The sequence below is a fragment of the Nuphar pumila genome, chromosome 4, assembly GCF_984573655.1.
Source record: "Nuphar pumila chromosome 4, dmNupPumi1.hap1.1, whole genome shotgun sequence".
Taxonomy (NCBI): Eukaryota; Viridiplantae; Streptophyta; class Magnoliopsida; order Nymphaeales; family Nymphaeaceae; genus Nuphar; species Nuphar pumila.
Window position 1 is genome coordinate 25,690,094 of NC_143252.1, and position 18,809 is coordinate 25,708,902.

At 37.7% G+C, this 18,809-nt stretch overlaps 1 protein-coding gene across 1 annotated transcript in view; it reads left to right on the top strand.

The window, feature by feature from the left end:
• PAH1 (Lipin family protein) overlaps positions 1-15,013 on the top strand; it is a 37,704-nt gene extending 22,691 nt beyond the window's left edge. The window contains exons 9-12 of the mRNA XM_090002752.1: positions 3,319-3,362; positions 14,136-14,264; positions 14,339-14,437; positions 14,768-15,013. Of these exons, the coding sequence (XP_089858878.1) occupies positions 3,319-3,362; positions 14,136-14,264; positions 14,339-14,437; positions 14,768-14,824 (329 nt within the window). The 3' untranslated portion in view covers positions 14,825-15,013. The remainder of the gene's footprint in view (positions 1-3,318; positions 3,363-14,135; positions 14,265-14,338; positions 14,438-14,767) is intronic.
• Positions 15,014-18,809: the final 3,796 nt, after the last annotated feature.

Below are 18,809 nucleotides of genomic sequence, written 5' to 3' on the forward strand. Positions count from 1 at the left end.
CGCCTAAGAGGCGGGTCGTGTCAGGTTTTGCCACCCTTACACACACACATGCATGCAGCATTTATATATACATGCATACACGTGTATTCAGGACTATGGTGGATTGGTTCGTGTCATTTAGTTTCCCTTGTTTAAATGTATATTATATAAGAATAATAATAAATGCTAATATAATATATTACACACACAAAGACAATAACTGGGACACAGCTTTGATACCAACTGTCATGAACATTTCAGTCAACAGTTCCTGAGTCAGCTGCCAATGAAAAGTGAACAGTCTTTTAAAAGGGCAGAACGCTCCTTGCCATTCATTCCCAAAATCTAAGCAATATGATTTCTTGCAAAAAGTGTGTACATTGTGCTTGTCTTGAGCAGTTTTGGAATCAGCTCCCCCAGATGCTCAATAGCTTCACTAATTCACTCACTGATTGGAGGGAAGGAAGGATTGACTGACTGGTCTCATCAAGGAATAACTAATTCAATAACAAAGCAAATGAAAATTTTGAACATTTCCAGAGTGTCATCCATAGAAGTATCCAATGAAACAAACTCCATTTTTGGATGCATTCTAAATAGATGTCCAGTCAACCACCATGGCAATGATTTTCCTTTCATGGATACTTGAGGGAATTCTGTCCTTCAGGTTAAAGTAGCAGATGGTCATTTGTTCATAACCTTTGACAGCATGGGCTAATCCCGATCCCAGGTCCAACATAGTAAACACTCATATTATTTGCTGCTATTCGGTTTGTTAGGACAGATCCAACTTTAGGGAAGGGGGGTGGCTATTAATGTTCTTGTATTTGTAACCTTTGACAGAATGGACTAACCCTAATCTCTGTTCCAACTTCCAACTTAGTGAAATACTTGGATTGTGCCTCCTATTTGTGTCGTTAGAACTGACCCAACCTTGGGGAAAGGGTTGGCTATCAATTTGATATCTGGTTATTTATCTTAATTGATGCAAGCCTTACATGCAGGAATATAATTCCAATAAATACAGTGAGATTCCTGGAGTCAATCATGACTCGATGCATTCCCTGAATATATAGGCTGATTATTGAGACCACTGTGGACTTTGCAGAACCACCTAGGATTTGAGCAACCCTAGAAGCAAACTATTTATGTGAATAATGATGAACATTAATATTGGAAGATAACGGTTGTGGATCTGGATCTTGGATCAGATCCAGATATGATCTGTTAGGCGTGATTCAAGTGTGCTGTATTTATTATTCTATCCTTTTCCCATATTGCCCCTTGTATTAAGTGTTATGTAATATGTTAAATATTGGGCATATTTGTAACTTTGTGTATTATGTAACTGTTTCAATATAAAGAGAAGGGTACCACACGATTTTCCACACTGGGAACCGTGCATCAACAAAAACCCTAATGTCCTGTCTTCTTCTCTTGTGATTGCTTTGGAACAACAGAAGATACCAAAAATATTATGTTATCCGAGCGAGATCAGTTGATTAGGCTTATCAAGGTTTGCTCTAAGAGATCTTGAGTTGTTTTTTTTGGCCTCTTCTCCATGTTTTTGTAATTAAACAAGTGAAAGATACAAACATACAGAATCACAAATACATTTTTTTTATGTTGGATCATGTAATTTGCTAAGGACCAATTGTTGGATCATGTTTGTTCAATGAAAAAAATATGATTTTTTCAGTTGTTTTTGAAGGAAAAAGAAGTTGCAGATTTTTAAATTTATTAAAATTCCAAGTCGTCAGTTTTTTTTATGACGAGGAACCTTCACTGAAGCGAGGGAAAACCCTAGGTGGGGCCCTGCGATCACCCTGCCTTACGTGGCCCACCTCTAAAAGCTACGGACACACCCGTGCACCAACAGGGTTTGATCCCACTTCATCAACGCCATGCCTGCACAACCACCCCTCTGGCCACACAGGCGACCCCCGCCGTGGTAATTTTGAAGCCTTAGAAATACCTGCTTGCATGTCATAATCAGATGATCCAAATGCCTATTTATACTAAACAAAACATATATATAACATCTATAAGGTTAGATTCTAAAAAAAGAACAAAAAAGTTGAAGATTAAGACTGTCTACACCCTCCTACTAGGAAGAGCCAATCACTATATATATATATATATATATATGAAAACTTGCTAAATGGGTTTCCCTACTAAACCTACTAAATCAACCAGAGCTATCCGATCGTGTTTTGATTGGATAACTCCGGTTGAACCCTTAGATAAATCCCTTTTTTCCCCTCTTTACAGCCCTAAACCGATCCCTCCTACCGACCTCCCTCTCTCCCTCTCCTCCCTCCCTTCTCCATTTTCGGCAAGCCCCCTGGACGATCTCCAGCAACGGCGACCCTGAACGATCTCCCTGGTGCTTGTCGGAACCCCAGGTGCTCGTCACTGGAGCCTGTGGTGCTCGCAGATCACCGTGCATGAGAGAGATAAAGCAGAGAGGGAAGTATGGCGTGTCACCAGAGGGGAGCAACAAGATGTGTCACCGGAGGCGTGGTTTATCGTCGCCGGAGGAGGGAGAGAGTGGAAAGGGGAGGTATCGGTCTTGGGGGAGGCTGCAGCATGAGGGAAAGAGAAGAGGAAGAGAAGGGTGCGGGAGGGAGAGGGTAAGGGGGTGATTATGGACCGTCCAATCATGGTTTATAAGGGGGAAATTATGGACCGTCCGATCGAATGATCCCAATTCATTTAGCAGGTTTAGTAGGGAAACCCATTTAGCAGGTTCCCATCTCTCTCTCTCTCTCTCTCTCTCTCTCTCTCTATATATATATATATATATATATATAGAGAGAGAGAGAGAGAGAGAGAGAGAGAGAGAGAAACAATGCTTATGTAATGAGTTTGGACATATGCTGTGGAAAATTCAGTGTTGTTCCACAAGCAGCTTTCTTATTCTTAGTGAAGAACCACTTCCATGGCAGATCTCATGCTGTTTTACAAGGTATTTCATTGTTCCATTATTCTATAGTTTTTCTTGTTTTTTATTGTATGCAAGTCAATAAACCTTCTCGATGCCTTTGCCGACATCAACTGTTTGCATTGCTTTCTACCTTCAATGTGTATGTACTATGTAACTATTTTCGAGTTGATAGCTGTTAATCATCTATCATCATAGTATTCTGAGTCATTTCTTGACATCATCAGCAACTTATCCTTGGTTCTGATACGTACAAATTGTGATTAGAACATTTTTAACACAAGTCACATACACTATTTTCTATGCAAAATTTAGTTTTTATTTTGTTCATTTTAATTATATAAATTGTGTACTTTCTGATCTAAACTTCATTTTTCTGTGGTCTATTTTTGCAGTTGTACGAAGAAAGCCACATGAATTTAAGATCGCATGTTTGGAGGTAAATGTTGCACATTGCCTTCCTTCTTATATTTTCAATTTAAAGTGGCTAGAAATCATTTCTCTTGTTCCTTTTTTTCATGGCCTTATCTTCTGTATCACAAAGAACTATTTGAAATAATAGAAGTATGACAACACAAGCTTCTGAAACAAAATGGAAAAATTGCCTTGCCTCATGCTCTTCATTATCTTTACACAATGGGAAACCGATTTGTCCAGATCAGACAATATGCCACGAACACTTAATACTTTAATGAGTCGTGGAAAAAGAATTAGTAGTGGTCTATCTGTTAAAAGACCCATTCCTTGCTGATGCAAGCCATTTGAATGAAATTTAACCCATGGATTTGAAAACCGATTGCTTGAACAAAGCAGAAATTCTACCTCTTCCTTTTTTTTTGAAGGTAGCCGAAATGCTACTTAGTTTTGGCTTTAACACTAGTTTATTACATAAACGGGGGACTCAACTGCTATCTTTTTTTTTATATTTACACGGAGAAACCACCCCCAGGATCAGAGACCTAGCCATGCTGGCTCTGCCTGCTGTACTTACGATCATTGTCCTGGCAGCGTAAAACTCTGTGGGCTTACCCCTTGCCATGTGATGTTAGAATAAGTATGATCCTGTGAAACTTTAGAAAATACTGTGCCATGTGATGTTAGAATCACTAACTATTAAAAGAGCTTGAGTTTAATTAGTTTTTTCATTAATTTTGATTATGTATTGTCCTAATAACTTTGTTGATGAAAACCCTCCAGTGACACAGAGAAACCGATATACCTGGCACAAACATGGACCTTACAAAAAGCATGGGTAGAATAAAAATTTATACAATTATACAAAATTAGAATGCCCTTCCAAATGGTTATGATGTAGGATGTAGTTTAGGTGTTCTCTGACCAATCTGGGTTTGCGTTTTTATTATCATATACAGACATAGTTCAGATCTATGTCACATAGGTATAGGTGCTGAGGGTGTGACATGAAAATTTTGAAAAGTTGGATGCGGCGGTGTGTATATATATATATATATATATATATATATATATATATATATATATATATATGTGTGTGTGTGTGTGTGTGTGCATTTATGTATTTATGTATATAATATAAGTAAACTGGACTTGGTTAGTGTTAACTGAATCCACTTTCGGACAGAAATGGACTTGAGTGTAGTTGACTTCACCTGACATAAATATTAAGGCTGACTGGATGATTGTATCATTGTACTTATTATGGGTTTGGACCTGGACCCGAAGTCCATGTATTTATTCTATTGTTTGTATTGGGTCTGGATCTAATGTAACATAATGTAATATCCAGACCCAATCTAATTTTAATATAAGTATAACATATAGGGCACGGTCCTGCTGTTGAGGATCGCACCACTGATTGTCGCAACCTCCCTCTCTCTCACAGGCGTCTTCTCCCTTCTTTGCACCAAACCAACGACGCAAGGCACATTCTTACATGGTATCAGAGCGGGATCGCATCTGATTTCGGTTCAAGGGCGTGAATCCGATTCCAGAAAATAACTCGAGAGATTCATCTTCTGTTCAAGGTTAGTAAAACCACACAATTTTTTTTTCCGATTCTTTATTCAATCTTTGGGTTTTCAGATCTGTGTTTGTCCCAGATCTGATTTCGTTCTAGATCTGTTCTCGTCCCAATTCTGAGTTTGTCTCTTCCTATTAAAACAAATTTATTTATTTTTTCTTCGATTCTTACATATTTGTTTTAGATCTGCCTCTCTTCTCATCGATTCTTTATTTCCATTCCATCTTCTATTGTTCCAGACCTGATTTCGTTCCAGCTCTGATTTTGTTCCAGATCTGAGTTCGTGGCTTTCTATTGCAAAAAAAAAAATTATTCTTTTTCCCCTTCATCGCTGCTTCTGGATCTGATTGGTGCATCAGATCTGATTGGTGCATCTACCTTGCATTAACATCAGTTCTGACTCTTCACGTCAGAACTCTCATCTTCCAACATCTATCGGCTTTCAAATTTGTATACCCAATTTTGTCAACTTGACATTGCATTTTGGAGTCTGCGATAATCTGTGAAGCTTCTGACCAGTACTAATTGTGCAGTCCACTAAAGGTATTCGAGAAGCAGTAACCTGTTCCTAAAAAAAAAAGGTCGTGAACACCGATTGTTTCTCTAACTTGTGGGACTGTCTTGTTGATATATTTCTCGTCCTTCAATTCCATTTATTCTTATTCCCTTCATGGATTCTCCTTCCCTTCCATCTAGCTTCCTTGGTCAACTTATTTCCGAGAAACTCACCCACTCGAATTACTTAACTTGGAAGAGGTAAATATTGCCTTTTATTAGGAGTTTGGATCTCTCTGGATATCTTGATGGATCTGTCCCTACACCACCAGAGTTTGTTTTGCAAAAGGAGAGAGATGATAAAGGGGAGGTTTCCAACAAATCGGTTCGTAATTCAGAATTCACAGTATGGAGGAGAAAGGATCAGGCGGTTGTGACATATGTTACTTCTACTCTTTCCCAAGAGGTATTAGTGGGCATTCCCGATGAATGCTCCGCTATGGAGCTATGGCAGAGGTTGGCGCAAACCTATTCACAGATTTCAGAAGCTAGAATCCTACATTTGAAGAAAGAATTTCAGCTCTTAAAGAAGGAAAACTTGTCAATCACAGACTACATGAATAAAGTCAAGACCATCACTGATCAACTCGCCATGGTGGGCTGTGAAATTTCTGACAAAGAGAAAGTTCAACAGGCACTAAATGGTCTTGGATTTGATTATCACATGCTGGTCACATCCCTCTTATGTCTTCCTTCTTTACCAAGTTTTGAGGATCTTCGCGCGAAGCTATTACAATATGAAGTTACTATTCTAGGAGAAGAGATGCACTCTAGTCACCATGATGTATTGATTACAGGGATGATGTCAAGACAAGGACGTGGAGGCTTTCGAGGTGGACGTGGACAGGGAAGGAATAGTCAAGGAGGACGAGGATTGTTGCCCACGCCCAACGTGTCACCTAATTCTTTCCCAGGGAATCAGAGCTCTAAAAACATACCGACATGTTTTCAATGCAACAAAAGGGGGCACATCAAAGCTAATTGTTGGTTCAATCCACAGAACAAGGGAAAATTCAATGGTGCAAGATCCTCTCACAGAGGAAGAATAGGAGAAGACTCGAAGGATGATGAAAAGGATAATGTGAGGAATCTTCTGATATATGCCCTTTCAAGTTTAAGCTTCAAGCAGAATGAGCAAGGAACCTGGTACATTGATTCTGGGGCTGCAGCGCATGTGACAGGTGATGTTGGTAAGATTTTAAAACATGTTCCTTATCGTGGAAAATTTCATATTAAAACTGGAGATGGTACTCTTCACTCTATATCTCACACTGGAAATGTTAACCTTCCTCTCCCTAATTCTTCTCTAAATTTGTCCAATGTCTATCATTCTCCAAGTATTGTCAAGAATATTGTCTCTGTCTCTAAACTTATTGATGATACTAATTCTTCTGTTGAATTCACTCCTTCTTCTGTATGTGTCAAGGATCTTCTCACGAAGAAGACACTCGTTGAAGGAGAACGACAAGGAAACATGTATATCCTCAAGGAACTTTCTTCTTCTTCTGTTCGTAGTGCTTCATCAAATTCATCCGTCATTCAGCCAGTTCAGCCAGTGTCGTCTAAAGATTGCTTTAGTTTATCTCAGTGTAATAAGCCAGAGATTTGGCATCGTCGTTTGGGTCATTATAATGGTTCCTTCATTAAGAAACTAGTGTCAAGTGGACTTGTTCCAGAGTCTAGTCTGAGTGTTGAGTCTCATACTTCACTTTGTTCCAGTTGCCAAATATGCAAGTTATGCTCTTCCTTTTAATTCAATAAATCAAAGAGCTTCAGTACCTTTTGAAATTGTGTATTCTGATATTTGGGGTCCTGCCCCACTATCTTTTTTATCCGGAAGTCGCTATTACGTAACTTTTATTGATAGCTACTCCAGATATACTTGGATTTATTTTATGAAACATAAATTTGAAGTGTTCAAACTCTTTCGTTCATTTTTCGCTTCAGTCTGTAATCAATTCTCGTCTAAAATTCAACATTTTCAATGTGATGGAGGAGGTGAGTATCTATCAAAGGAATTTACTGAATTTCTTCAAGATAATAGAATAAGTCGTCGTATATCTTGCCCACATACACCACAACAAAATGGTGTGGCAGAAAGAAAACATCGACACATTGTAGAAAGTGCCTTGAGTATGTTGCATGACACTCACGTTCCCATGAGTTTGTGGACTGAGGCCTTCCACTCAGCTGTGTATATCATAAATCGTCTACCCATGACATTGCTAAAGAACCAATCCCCTTATTTTGCTCTTTTTGTGACTCAACCCGATTATAATGAGTTGCGAGTGTTTGGCTGTATATGTTACGTTCATATTGATAGCTCTCAACGAAATAAGTTTCAGGACAAGGCATGTGTGTGCAAGTTTGTGGGATATGCTGACCAATACAAAGGGCATCGATGCTATGACCCCATCACTCATCGCATCAGAGTCTCACGAAATGTTGTGTTTGATGAAACCATTGTTCAAGACCCAGGAAGTGTAGATGGACACAACGAGGCCGTTGAGTGGTACCAGCCGTGGCTTGCCACTGAGTTGCTTAACCAGATAAAGACATATGATGCTTCCTCATGTCACATGCCACCTATTGAACCGAGTGAGACCGGTATTGAACCTCAGACCACGCCACCTGTTGAACTGAGTGAGACCGGTATTGAACCTCAAATGGAAGAATTGAGAAATGCGCAGGTTCCTAGCATATCTACTTCAGATGCCGCAAAATTTCAAGGAATCGTCTATGTACGACGAAACAAGAATAATGATCAGCCAATTGATGTGCAGCCCAGACAAACTGGAAGAATTCACCATCCTATTGAGAGATGAGAGATGGGTCAGTTATAACAACTTCTCTACAGATCTGCAATTATTTGTTTCTCAGATTGAAAAGCAAGATGAACCTGTCAGCTTCTCGGATGCATACATGTCAACCAAGTGGATTGAAGCCATGAATAAGGAGATGGAAGCCTTACATGAATGTGGAACTTGGGAGGTTGTCCCTAGACCCTCAAACAAAAATGTTGTAGGTTCTAAATGGGTCTATAAGATCAAGTACAAACCTGATGAATCCATTGAACGCTACAAGGCGAGACTTGTAGTCAAAGGCTTTACTCAAGAATATGGGCAAGACTATGATGAGACCTTTAGCCCAGTGGTCAAGATGGGAACAATTCGATTAATTTTATTTTTGTCGGTTCAGTATGGTTGGACTCTTAGTCAGCTTGATGTCAAAAATGCTTTTTTGCATGGCAGTCTGAAAGAAGAAGTGTATATGGAGCAGCCCCCTGGTTATGCAGAATGCAGTCCCAACACTCATGTTTGTAAATTACGAAGAGCCATCTATGGGCTAAAGCAGGCCTCTCGTTCTTGGTTCGATAGCTTCTCTGTCAAAGTTCAACGACATGGATTCATTCGATCTTATCTCGATCATTCCTTATTCATTTTTCGAGATCGTCAGGTCAGTACTTTACTTCTCATATATGTAGATGATATTATTATCACTGGGAATTTTGATGAACATATAGAAGTTACAAAGACTCTCTTGAGTCGAAAGTTCAAGATGAAAGATTTGGGGGTTCTGCGTTATTTCTTGGGGGTTGAAGTAGACCGCCAGGATAGATATCTTTTGCTAACTCAACACAAATATACCTTGGATTTACTGGATAAGGCAGGTATGAAGGATTGTAAACCTTTGTCCACTCCTAGTGTATTGAATCATAAACTCAGTGCTCTAGATGGGGAGGCATATGGAGATCCCCGACAATATCGCAGCCTCGTGGGTATGCTTCAATATCTCACTTTCACTAGGCCTGATATTGTGTATGCAGTGAATCAAGTTTCGCAATTCATGCATGATCCACGCACAGAACATATGAATGTTGTCAAGAGAATTCTTCGGTACTTAAAGGGAACACTTGGGGATGGCTTAGTTTATCATCAATCTAAGACCAAAAGAGAGCAACATAGACTAATTGTGTATGCAGATGCTGACTCGGCTGGAGATCCAGATGACAGAAGGTCAGTGTCTGGTTATTGTGTTTTTATTGATGGAAACTTAATAGCATGGAGTAGCAAGAAACAGCGTGCAGTTGCACGATCCAGTACAAAGGCTGAGTACAGGTCTATGGCAGCAGCTACAGCAGAGGTTACATGGCTGAGACATCTTTTGATAGAATTAGGAGAAACCATTCTACCCACTACTCTTTTGTGTGATAATCAGAGTGCCATCCAGATTTCCTTCAATCCCATTCATCACAACCGTACAAAGCATATAGAGATTGATCAACATTTTATTCGGCAAAAAGTAGAAGACAGGGAAGTTGAACCTGCTCATATTCCGACTGCTGATCAAGTGGCGGATTTGTTCACTAAAGGTCTTACCAACATACAATTTTGTTTCTTGAAGAGCAAGTTGTCCATGGTGCATGACCATGCACAACTTGAGGGAGGATATTAAGGCTGATTGGATCATTGTATCATTGTACCTATTATGGGTTTGGACCTGGACCCGAAGTCCATGTATTTATTCTATTGTTTGTATTGGGTCTGGATCTAATGTAACATAATGTAATATCCAGACCCAATCTAATTTTAATATAAGTATAACATATAGGGCACGATCCTGCTGTTGAGGATCGCACCACTGATTGCCGCAGCCTCCCTCTCTCTCACAGGCGTCTTCTCCCTTCTTTGCACCAAACCAACGACGCAAGGCACATTCTTACAGGAAGCCATGTCCAAGTGTCTCACCCACAACGGTGCGAGTGAGTTGCCTTGTTAGAAGTGTTCATGTTTCATAGGTTCAAATCATTTCTCAAGTTGTCTATACTTTTTTTTTAATGAGAAAAAAATGGCTGAAAGATAGGCAGAATTGTTACATAACAGAGCAAAAAACAGAGATGATGAGTGATCACCTTGTTCAGTAATAAGGGAAACATTAGAAAAGGATAAGCTGTTTGGGCCTCTAGCTCAAGAATGCATATTGAATATTCTCAGCTTTCTCTTTTCTACAGAAACTATTTTGAACAAATTTATACGACCATTAGAGAGTTCACAGAGATGATACTAACTACTAAGACATTATTGATCAAATGTAGTATGTTCCTTTAGCAAAATATGTGGATAGGGGAATCTTAGAAGCTAAAAGAAATCCTTGTGTGTGTGTGTGTGTGTGTTTTAAAGTGATTTAAAATGGACAACCATCTGAGGCTCCCCAATAATCGAAAAGAGATATAATATTGGTCAAAATGGTTGCGCAACTGTGGATAAAAAAGGAGTCATCTCAATTTCAAGTTTGATTTACTAAGTTGATGGGAATAATCTCCACATTGTAGCACAGATTTGGGACATGCATAGTTGAGAATGAAAAGAAGAACTAGAAGGCATGAAGGTGATTAACCCTACTTCCAATCCTTAGAAAGTAGAGTACTTGGAAGTTGGGATAATGTGAATCTTGGAGCCACCCATGGTGATCTTCATTGCGAACATCCGGGTAAAATTAAATTATATCATGATCGAGTCTAAAAATAGCGAAAAAAGAGGAAAAGCTAAAATGGCATTCAAGGATATCAAAAGTCATTTTCATTGGAAATCGGTACCCATTCATTTAAATGGACAATAGCCCAAATTTCTGGGTTACATACATACAGGATGTGGCTATTGTGGTACTGAACCACTGTTGATTTATATAGAGATGTGATCTCCAAAAGCAAAAGCTAACCTGTGTATCATGTTTAGCATGATCTATTTACTATTTTTATGTGTTAAAGTTGGACTCGGACTTTATTTTTTGGTCAATTTTTGAACCATTCTTATCTTCATAAACTGTGAGCTGTAGTTTTTTTTCAGTATCTTGAAAAGTGAAAATTTTGTGGTATATTGGAGTCTGAAGATGATTGAACATACTAAAATAAATTATGCTAAACCATAGTCACGAATATCGTTCTCATCAATTTCTAGAGAGATTTTTTTAAGTTGTTTTTCTCATGAAAATTTTTGGAAATTTTAAAAATTAGAAAAACCTAAAGGATAATATAAAAGATGAGAAGTAATAATTTGAAGCGCATCTTTTGAATGAACTTTGAACTTAGCCTTAACTCACCTTGCTAACAGTCAAAAAAATATTAAAGAGGCTTCCACGATTTTTAAGAGGCCTCACAACCTCTTTACACAATTTTTTTTTAAGAAGGCTTTCACGACTTTTGTGGAAGTGATAAATGGCTAGAGTGTTAGGTCCACATTGTCTCAACAATCTATGGCACCAATGTGAATCCAATACTTGAAATATTGGATCTCTTGCAAGATCCAATACTTGCAAGTTGGACCACATCAAACAAATGGACCAAGGTTCAAATCCAAAACTGAAGAAAAAAAATAAAAACTACCCAAATACCCCATACACCTTCTAGTGTCCAAAATAAATCCTAACGGACACCAGAACTATCCGGATCCATAGCATCCGACAACTAAAAAAATAAAACAGAAAAATACAAGGGTGATTTTAAAATTCACAAAAATGAAACCACAAAGCAAAATATATTTTCTGAGATGATAAGAACCAAAATTCTCGAAAAATAAAATATGTATAATGACGATTTTAGCCTTGAGATCCATTTGGACCCGAATGGTTTGGATTTGGATTGGATCTTTTTTGGTATCTCTTTTGAAATCTAGTATGTAGAGTTCTATTCACATCTAACTCCTCTTCAATGTGATGATGATCCTGATGCTCTGCATCAGGAGTTACCGAAGTTGTTGCAACTGATCTAACCTCAAGTGCACAGATGACTGAGTGTTAGAGGTGGAAGGAGATGTTGCTGCTACCACACCTTCCTCATCTTTTCCAGAGTTCTTCTCGCCACTTACAACACTAGATACCGAAGCACTCCCTCCTACCCTGACATTCTTCTTTTTCAACATTGGGCAATTCTTTTTCATATGCCCCATCTCCTTATAGTAATGGCACCTTACTCCATTCATATCAAACATGGGTGCCCCAACCTTTGCACCACCATAATTCCCTCATTGTGTGGATGCTACCATAATAGAATCACCTGCAAGATAAGACAGGAGAGACTTCTTGTTGGTCTCCTTTGCAATAAGCTCAGAGAGAGCTTGGATAACTGGAGGGAGGAAAGTCCAGTGAATAATTGCACTCGTTACGTTATCATACTCAGGGTGAAGTCCCTTAAGAAGCTCAATCAACCTCACGGTCTCTTTAGATTGATTTTCAGCATCCACACAAGCCTTACAATCTTTGCACTTATCGCACTTCTTGCTACTTTCTATCAAGGTAAGTGAATCCCATAGTCATTGCATTTCAGAATAGAAGTCTTGAACACACTTAGTTTCCTGTCTCAAAGACTTCAAATCTTTCATGAGTTGATAATGTCTTGCACAATTCTCTTGCATATAAACTTTTTTCAAGTATCTCCATGCATCCTTTGATTCTTGGAAGTTAGAGATGTTCGTAGTAATCTCCTGCCTTCCAGAACCAAGTGTCCATGACTGAACCTTTTCATTTTTCGTTTTTCATTCCTTTATTAGAGTATCAAAGTTCAGATCACCTTACTTAGGCTTCACATTGGTACCGTCAATCTACCTTCCCAAGCATTTTCCATCTATGACAGCCATCATAAACTCAGACCAAAATACATATATTGTTCCATCCAATTTCACTGGAGTGAGCTGGATTGGGTCTCCCTTCTCCATACTCTCTACAACCCCAAACTACAATATGGTTGTTGTACAAAGAAGACAACAAGATGCACAAAAGCACAGAGAAACACAAGACCAGCCAAAATTAACTATAGCTATTGCCAAGAAAATGGTGCCTGCGTCCAACTTCAATGCACCGACACCCTCCTAACATCCAATATATGAAACACCTCACAATGAGGCACCTTACAACAGAACTTCTCAAAGTATTCTTCAAACCACTTGAATAGAGGGTATACACAACCCTCACACACACTGCACCCCAGCTACATGGGACCCAGCAAGATTGAATCACAAGAGATGGTAACTGTAGTTACCGCCTCCCACAATCTTCCAAAAACTCAACAAAAACATTCCCATATCTACAAAACCAGACCCACAATCAACAAAACTAGTTTCTACCAGCAAAATCAACCCAAATCTAATCAAACAGGGGCAACACAAATCATCGATAGGAATTTTCAGAAATCTGGACACTGTTCATCAAGAAATCCATAAATTCAGAAAAATTCCACTAAAATTTTGGATCTCATCCGATCATCAAATGTTTTTATTCATTCTTCTAAAATCAAGTTTTAGCTAAACCACACCTTAATCAATCAAAATCCCACAGATGAACCTGACGTCAGCAAGTGGGTACAAGCCAAATGAGGTGCACCAGAACTCAGCTGGAATGAAGCTTTCCTCTCCACCAGCACCCTTCAATCAATCTTAACTTGTTCCCCAAATGGCTCTGATACCATATGGAAACAAGAAGTTAGGGAAACAAGAAGAAATGAAGAAAAGATAGAGGTGCTCAAATCTAAAACAAGCTATTTCCTGATTTTCATCCATATACTTATCAGATTTCCCTTTGGTAGTGATGCATGTCTGTTATTTTTTTTGACAACTTTTTCCTGGTTTTTTCTTTTTGCTAGTGATGCATGTCTTTTTTTTTTTACAGGAAATAAGAGCTCTATTCCCTGCTGACTACAATCCGTTTTATGCTGGATTTGGGAACAGAGACACTGATGAGCTCAGCTACAGGAAGATTGGTATACCAAAAGGCAAAATATTTATTATAAATCCCAAGGTAAGATCCCAGATCAACCAGCTGCAAAGATCTACTTACTCTTAATTTTAAATTGCCTTCCCAAAAACTGTCAGGGAGAAGTAGCGACCAATAACTGTGTTGATTCTAGATCATATTCTTCTTTGCATACACTTCTGAACGATATGTTCCCGCCAACCTCGTTAACAGAACAGGTCAGTAATTTTTTTATTCCCATCACGGTGTAAACTGATATTTTAGGTAGAAACAGAAACTCTTCTGTAACTTCAGCCTTGCACCTCCATGAAAAATCAGAACTTTTTTGTTTTGATATTTACATGGAGAAACAGCCCCAGGATCAAAGACTTAGCTGTGCTGGCTCTGTCTGCCGTACTTACTATCACTGTCCTGGCAGCATAAAACTCTGTGGGCTTACCCCTTGCCCCCAGGGATGAAAATTTGGAACTTGCAAACTGTTTTTCCCATTTTTACATCATTTTACTCCTTTTGATCTTTGCTATAATACCCGGTGTGATCCCTTGCAGGAGGATTTCAACTCGTGGAACTTCTGGAAATTGCCTTTCATGAGTATTGAGAATTAATTCTTGTTACCCAAAGCTCTGGAGCCATAACCCCAGTTGGTGGACATTGAGTTGCACTATTGGTGTTTCGTAAATGGTGTTTAACGGATATGAGTGTTAGTATAGGTGGCCCATTGTTGTGCATGCTGTAAGCTATTTGTTGTTTACTATTCACGACGCATTTTAATAAAAATGCCTTGTTTTTCATTCTCAGCCAGTGCAGCGTATTATTCCTTTGGCCACTTCTGGTTGCTACAGTGTCTCTTATGATCGGAATTCTCAACATCGGTTCATAGGAAGCTGTCAAGCCATCTCCATGCGAAAACCAACGGTATCCTATCACATATGATGCCAATCCTAGCTGTCCAACTCAATGCATCTTGACAGTCTACATTCTCAACCTTTCGTATATAATCCTATCAGTTCAGATGCATTTGGATGGATGGCTAGGATATGTTATAGGATGCAATCCTTCTCTCCATGTCTAGTTGTGGACTTGATGAATGATCTGATTCAAATAGAAATGGACATCTTGATGGTTTGGTTGCACTAAACTAATCATAACCGAGGGCTCTAAGGTCATAGAAAATGCTAGCAAATTGGTTTAATGTGCATCTAAGCACAGATCTTTAGTATATTTTAAGCATTTCAGTGTCTCATTAATTGCTTATACCAACCATACAATATATATCATTCATCTAATAAAAATAACATATAAGAAAAGATTATTCAAATACACTTCATATATTCAATTAATATCACTACTTACAATAATCACCAAAAGCAACCGCATACAATAACCTCTTAATCTCTATTCAATGGTTATGCATAGTAAACTCTAACCACATTATATCAATACAAAATATTGAATATTAGCTAAAGAACAAGCAAACAAACATAATTTAGCTATCACACAAACACTATATATATATAGAGAGAGAGAAAGAAAGAGAGAGAGAGAGACCTTCAACATAGTAAACCCTAAATGGTAAATCTAGTGATAAATATTAAATAAAATGCATAAAATATATAAAAAACATTCATAACAACAAAAAACACATACACATGAAGCTATTAAATGCTCATATTTACAAAAAATAAGTTCAGAATAAAATATAACAATATATATATATATATATAGTTTGTATGAAACTCAACTTTTGACCGAATCAGGAAAGCCGATGAGAAGGATGATACTACAACCTCGGCAGAATGCAGCAAAAAAAATTCATAAGATTTCATAAGATTCACTGAAAAGGGAGAAAAACTGTTTAAGGTTCTAGATTAAAAATTGTTACAATTATTTCAAAAGTCAAACGAAAAAGACAAACAAAATGAACAAAAATAAATTTATATATGATCCAACAAAGTATGCAAAGTTACGAAGGTTGACATGCAAAAAAATTGCGCAGAGCGATATATATTTTCATATCTCTTTAACAATTCACATATTTGACAGAAAACTCACATATTTGGAAGAAATTTCACACATTTGGAGTAGGGCGGCTCAAGAAAAATTGAGGCCTAAGGCATATTTCATTGGAGACCCATATTTCTCCATATTTTTTTCCATTGGAGGCCCTCGACATGAGGCACATGCATGTGTCATGTTTCATTGGAGGCAAACATTATATAGTTTAAAAAGATGTTCACAAATATTATTATGTGAACTTTTTTAGGTTCACAAAAAAAAGGTGTGAACCTCTTTTTAATTGAGAAATTGTGATACCTAGCGAGTGAAGCGATATATCTCATGAATTTCGTGAGTTTTGTATATGCGGGGTAAAAAGATCCTAATGAAGTTGGCTATTTGCAGTTTTGGCAAAATGGAGGATTTTTAGAAAAACACATTATTTTTACTGAACAATAGTCATTTTACAGTATGAAATGAATTTAGTTCAAACATGACACAATAGTTCTATAACTAACTAAAATTTTAAAAATATTAAGAAAAGTTTTCCTTTAACAAGTTTACATACTAGTAAGCTTTACTATAAGCACTTAAAAATGTTTTTTTTGGTTGGTTAGAAAATTTTATTAATTAAAAAGAAACAATTGAATTATTATTATTGTTATTATTATTTTTTCTGCCAATAGGTATGAAAGGGGATAACCCCCTCTGTGATTCAAACCATTAGTCCCTCAGGGGAGGGTGTTGTGTGCCCCCCCCCCCTCGAAGACGCAAGGTTTGCTACAATGTGTGTTCGGGGGTCCGAATGAGCGCCACATATATAAGAATGTGGGGCTCGTATCCCCGTATGTGTCAGCATCACCTAGCATCAGAGTCTGGTGCAGTTGCAAAGACTTAAGTACCCTTTCCCACCATGAAACGATGGTTCAAGAAAATGATGAAAATGTCCTCCATCCAAAAAAGGGAGTTCTGATTTTTAACTCTTCAAAAAGTCCAAACATTTCATTTTTGTCCTAAATAGTAAACTTCTATGCTGCCAGCAGATCACCTTTTGATGACGCACCATCTGCTATAACAAGAGCTCTCTTTGACGATGCACCATTTACCGTCGTCTGCTACCGCCGAAGCACCTTTTGCCATCGGCTGCTGTTGTTGGAGCACCCTTTGTCGTCATCTTGAGTCTAGGTTCCCGCCTTGGTTTTTAGCTTGTGTTATAACACATTGTCGCCTTCTCGTTCGTGCCTTATGTTACAAAACATTTCCATGTTTGTTCCTACCTCATGAAGATAACTATAAATCGATCGATTGGTTTGATCATTGGTGGGCGTCATAGGGGCATTTGTCGGCTATCTCTTTTTACAGTCTTCTCTTCTTCTTTGTTTTTGTTAGGCAGTATGAAAAAAAAAAACAATGACGCACAAACATTCCAACAAGTGCCATTAAGGCATCGTGAGTATCTTTCCATGTCATCATGCTATTGTTGAAGAATGTATGTCATCATGAGTGTCATTAAGGAGTTGTTTTGTTATTGCAGGTGGATATTGTCTTTTCGACGGTTGGAAAATTAAAGATATTTGTAAGACGATGGGACCTATTGACAAGAATGCTTGTTTTCAGATGCGAGGAAGGGCCTCTACTCCATCGGGTATTGTCCATTCACTCAGTATATGCAATGTAACACAAATCGTGCTTATAGTAACATACTACTGATTTATGATATATTGTTTTGTTTGTTAATATCGATTTGTAAGCTATTATACTAAATTTGTGTATCGATTTGTAATATATTATGTGATATGTATATAGATTTATAAGATATTATGTGTTTTGTAGTGTCGATTTGTAAGCTATTTTGCGAAATTATCGTATCGATTTGTAAGCTATTCTCCTCCTTCGTTTGTCTTTTCTTCCTTTGCTTTTCATTCTCCTCCTTCTTTTTCATTTGCTTTTTCTTCTCTTCATCATCCTTTTTCTTCTTCTTTATCTTTAGTTCTTCCCCATCTTTCTTTCTTCGCTCTTCAGCCTCAATATCTGATGGATAATGCTCCGCATTATACAATTTCAATGCTTTGTCCCTGTCTTTATTATTATCAATCTTCATTATATTTTGGTACCTTTCATAACGCTCATATATATGAGACTGACAGATAATTTCTCCAATAGTCATCCCATCAATCGACAAAGGCTTTCTTATCTTACGAGCTTTAGTCATTGCTAACCTGCACAACACATAAATTTAACCACATCATTATATGTTACAACCGCCTCCCCAAGTATATAATATTATAAATTATCTCATTCATTAAACAATCAACAATATTACAAATCATCGCAATATTTGGCTTCATAAGTAAACATCCTTATTAGATTTAGCAAACTTAAGTACAAATTAAGGTAACTTTATAAATACACATCACTACTGCTTTAAATGTATCAATTGTTGTTGCTTCAAACTTTCAAATCATTGTAGAAAACGCAACCTTCATAAGTATATATCGTTGTAACGTTTGGGCTTCACAAGTAAATATTATTGTACGATTTAGCAAACTTAAGTACAAATTGTGGTAACTTTATAAATCATAAATACACATTGCT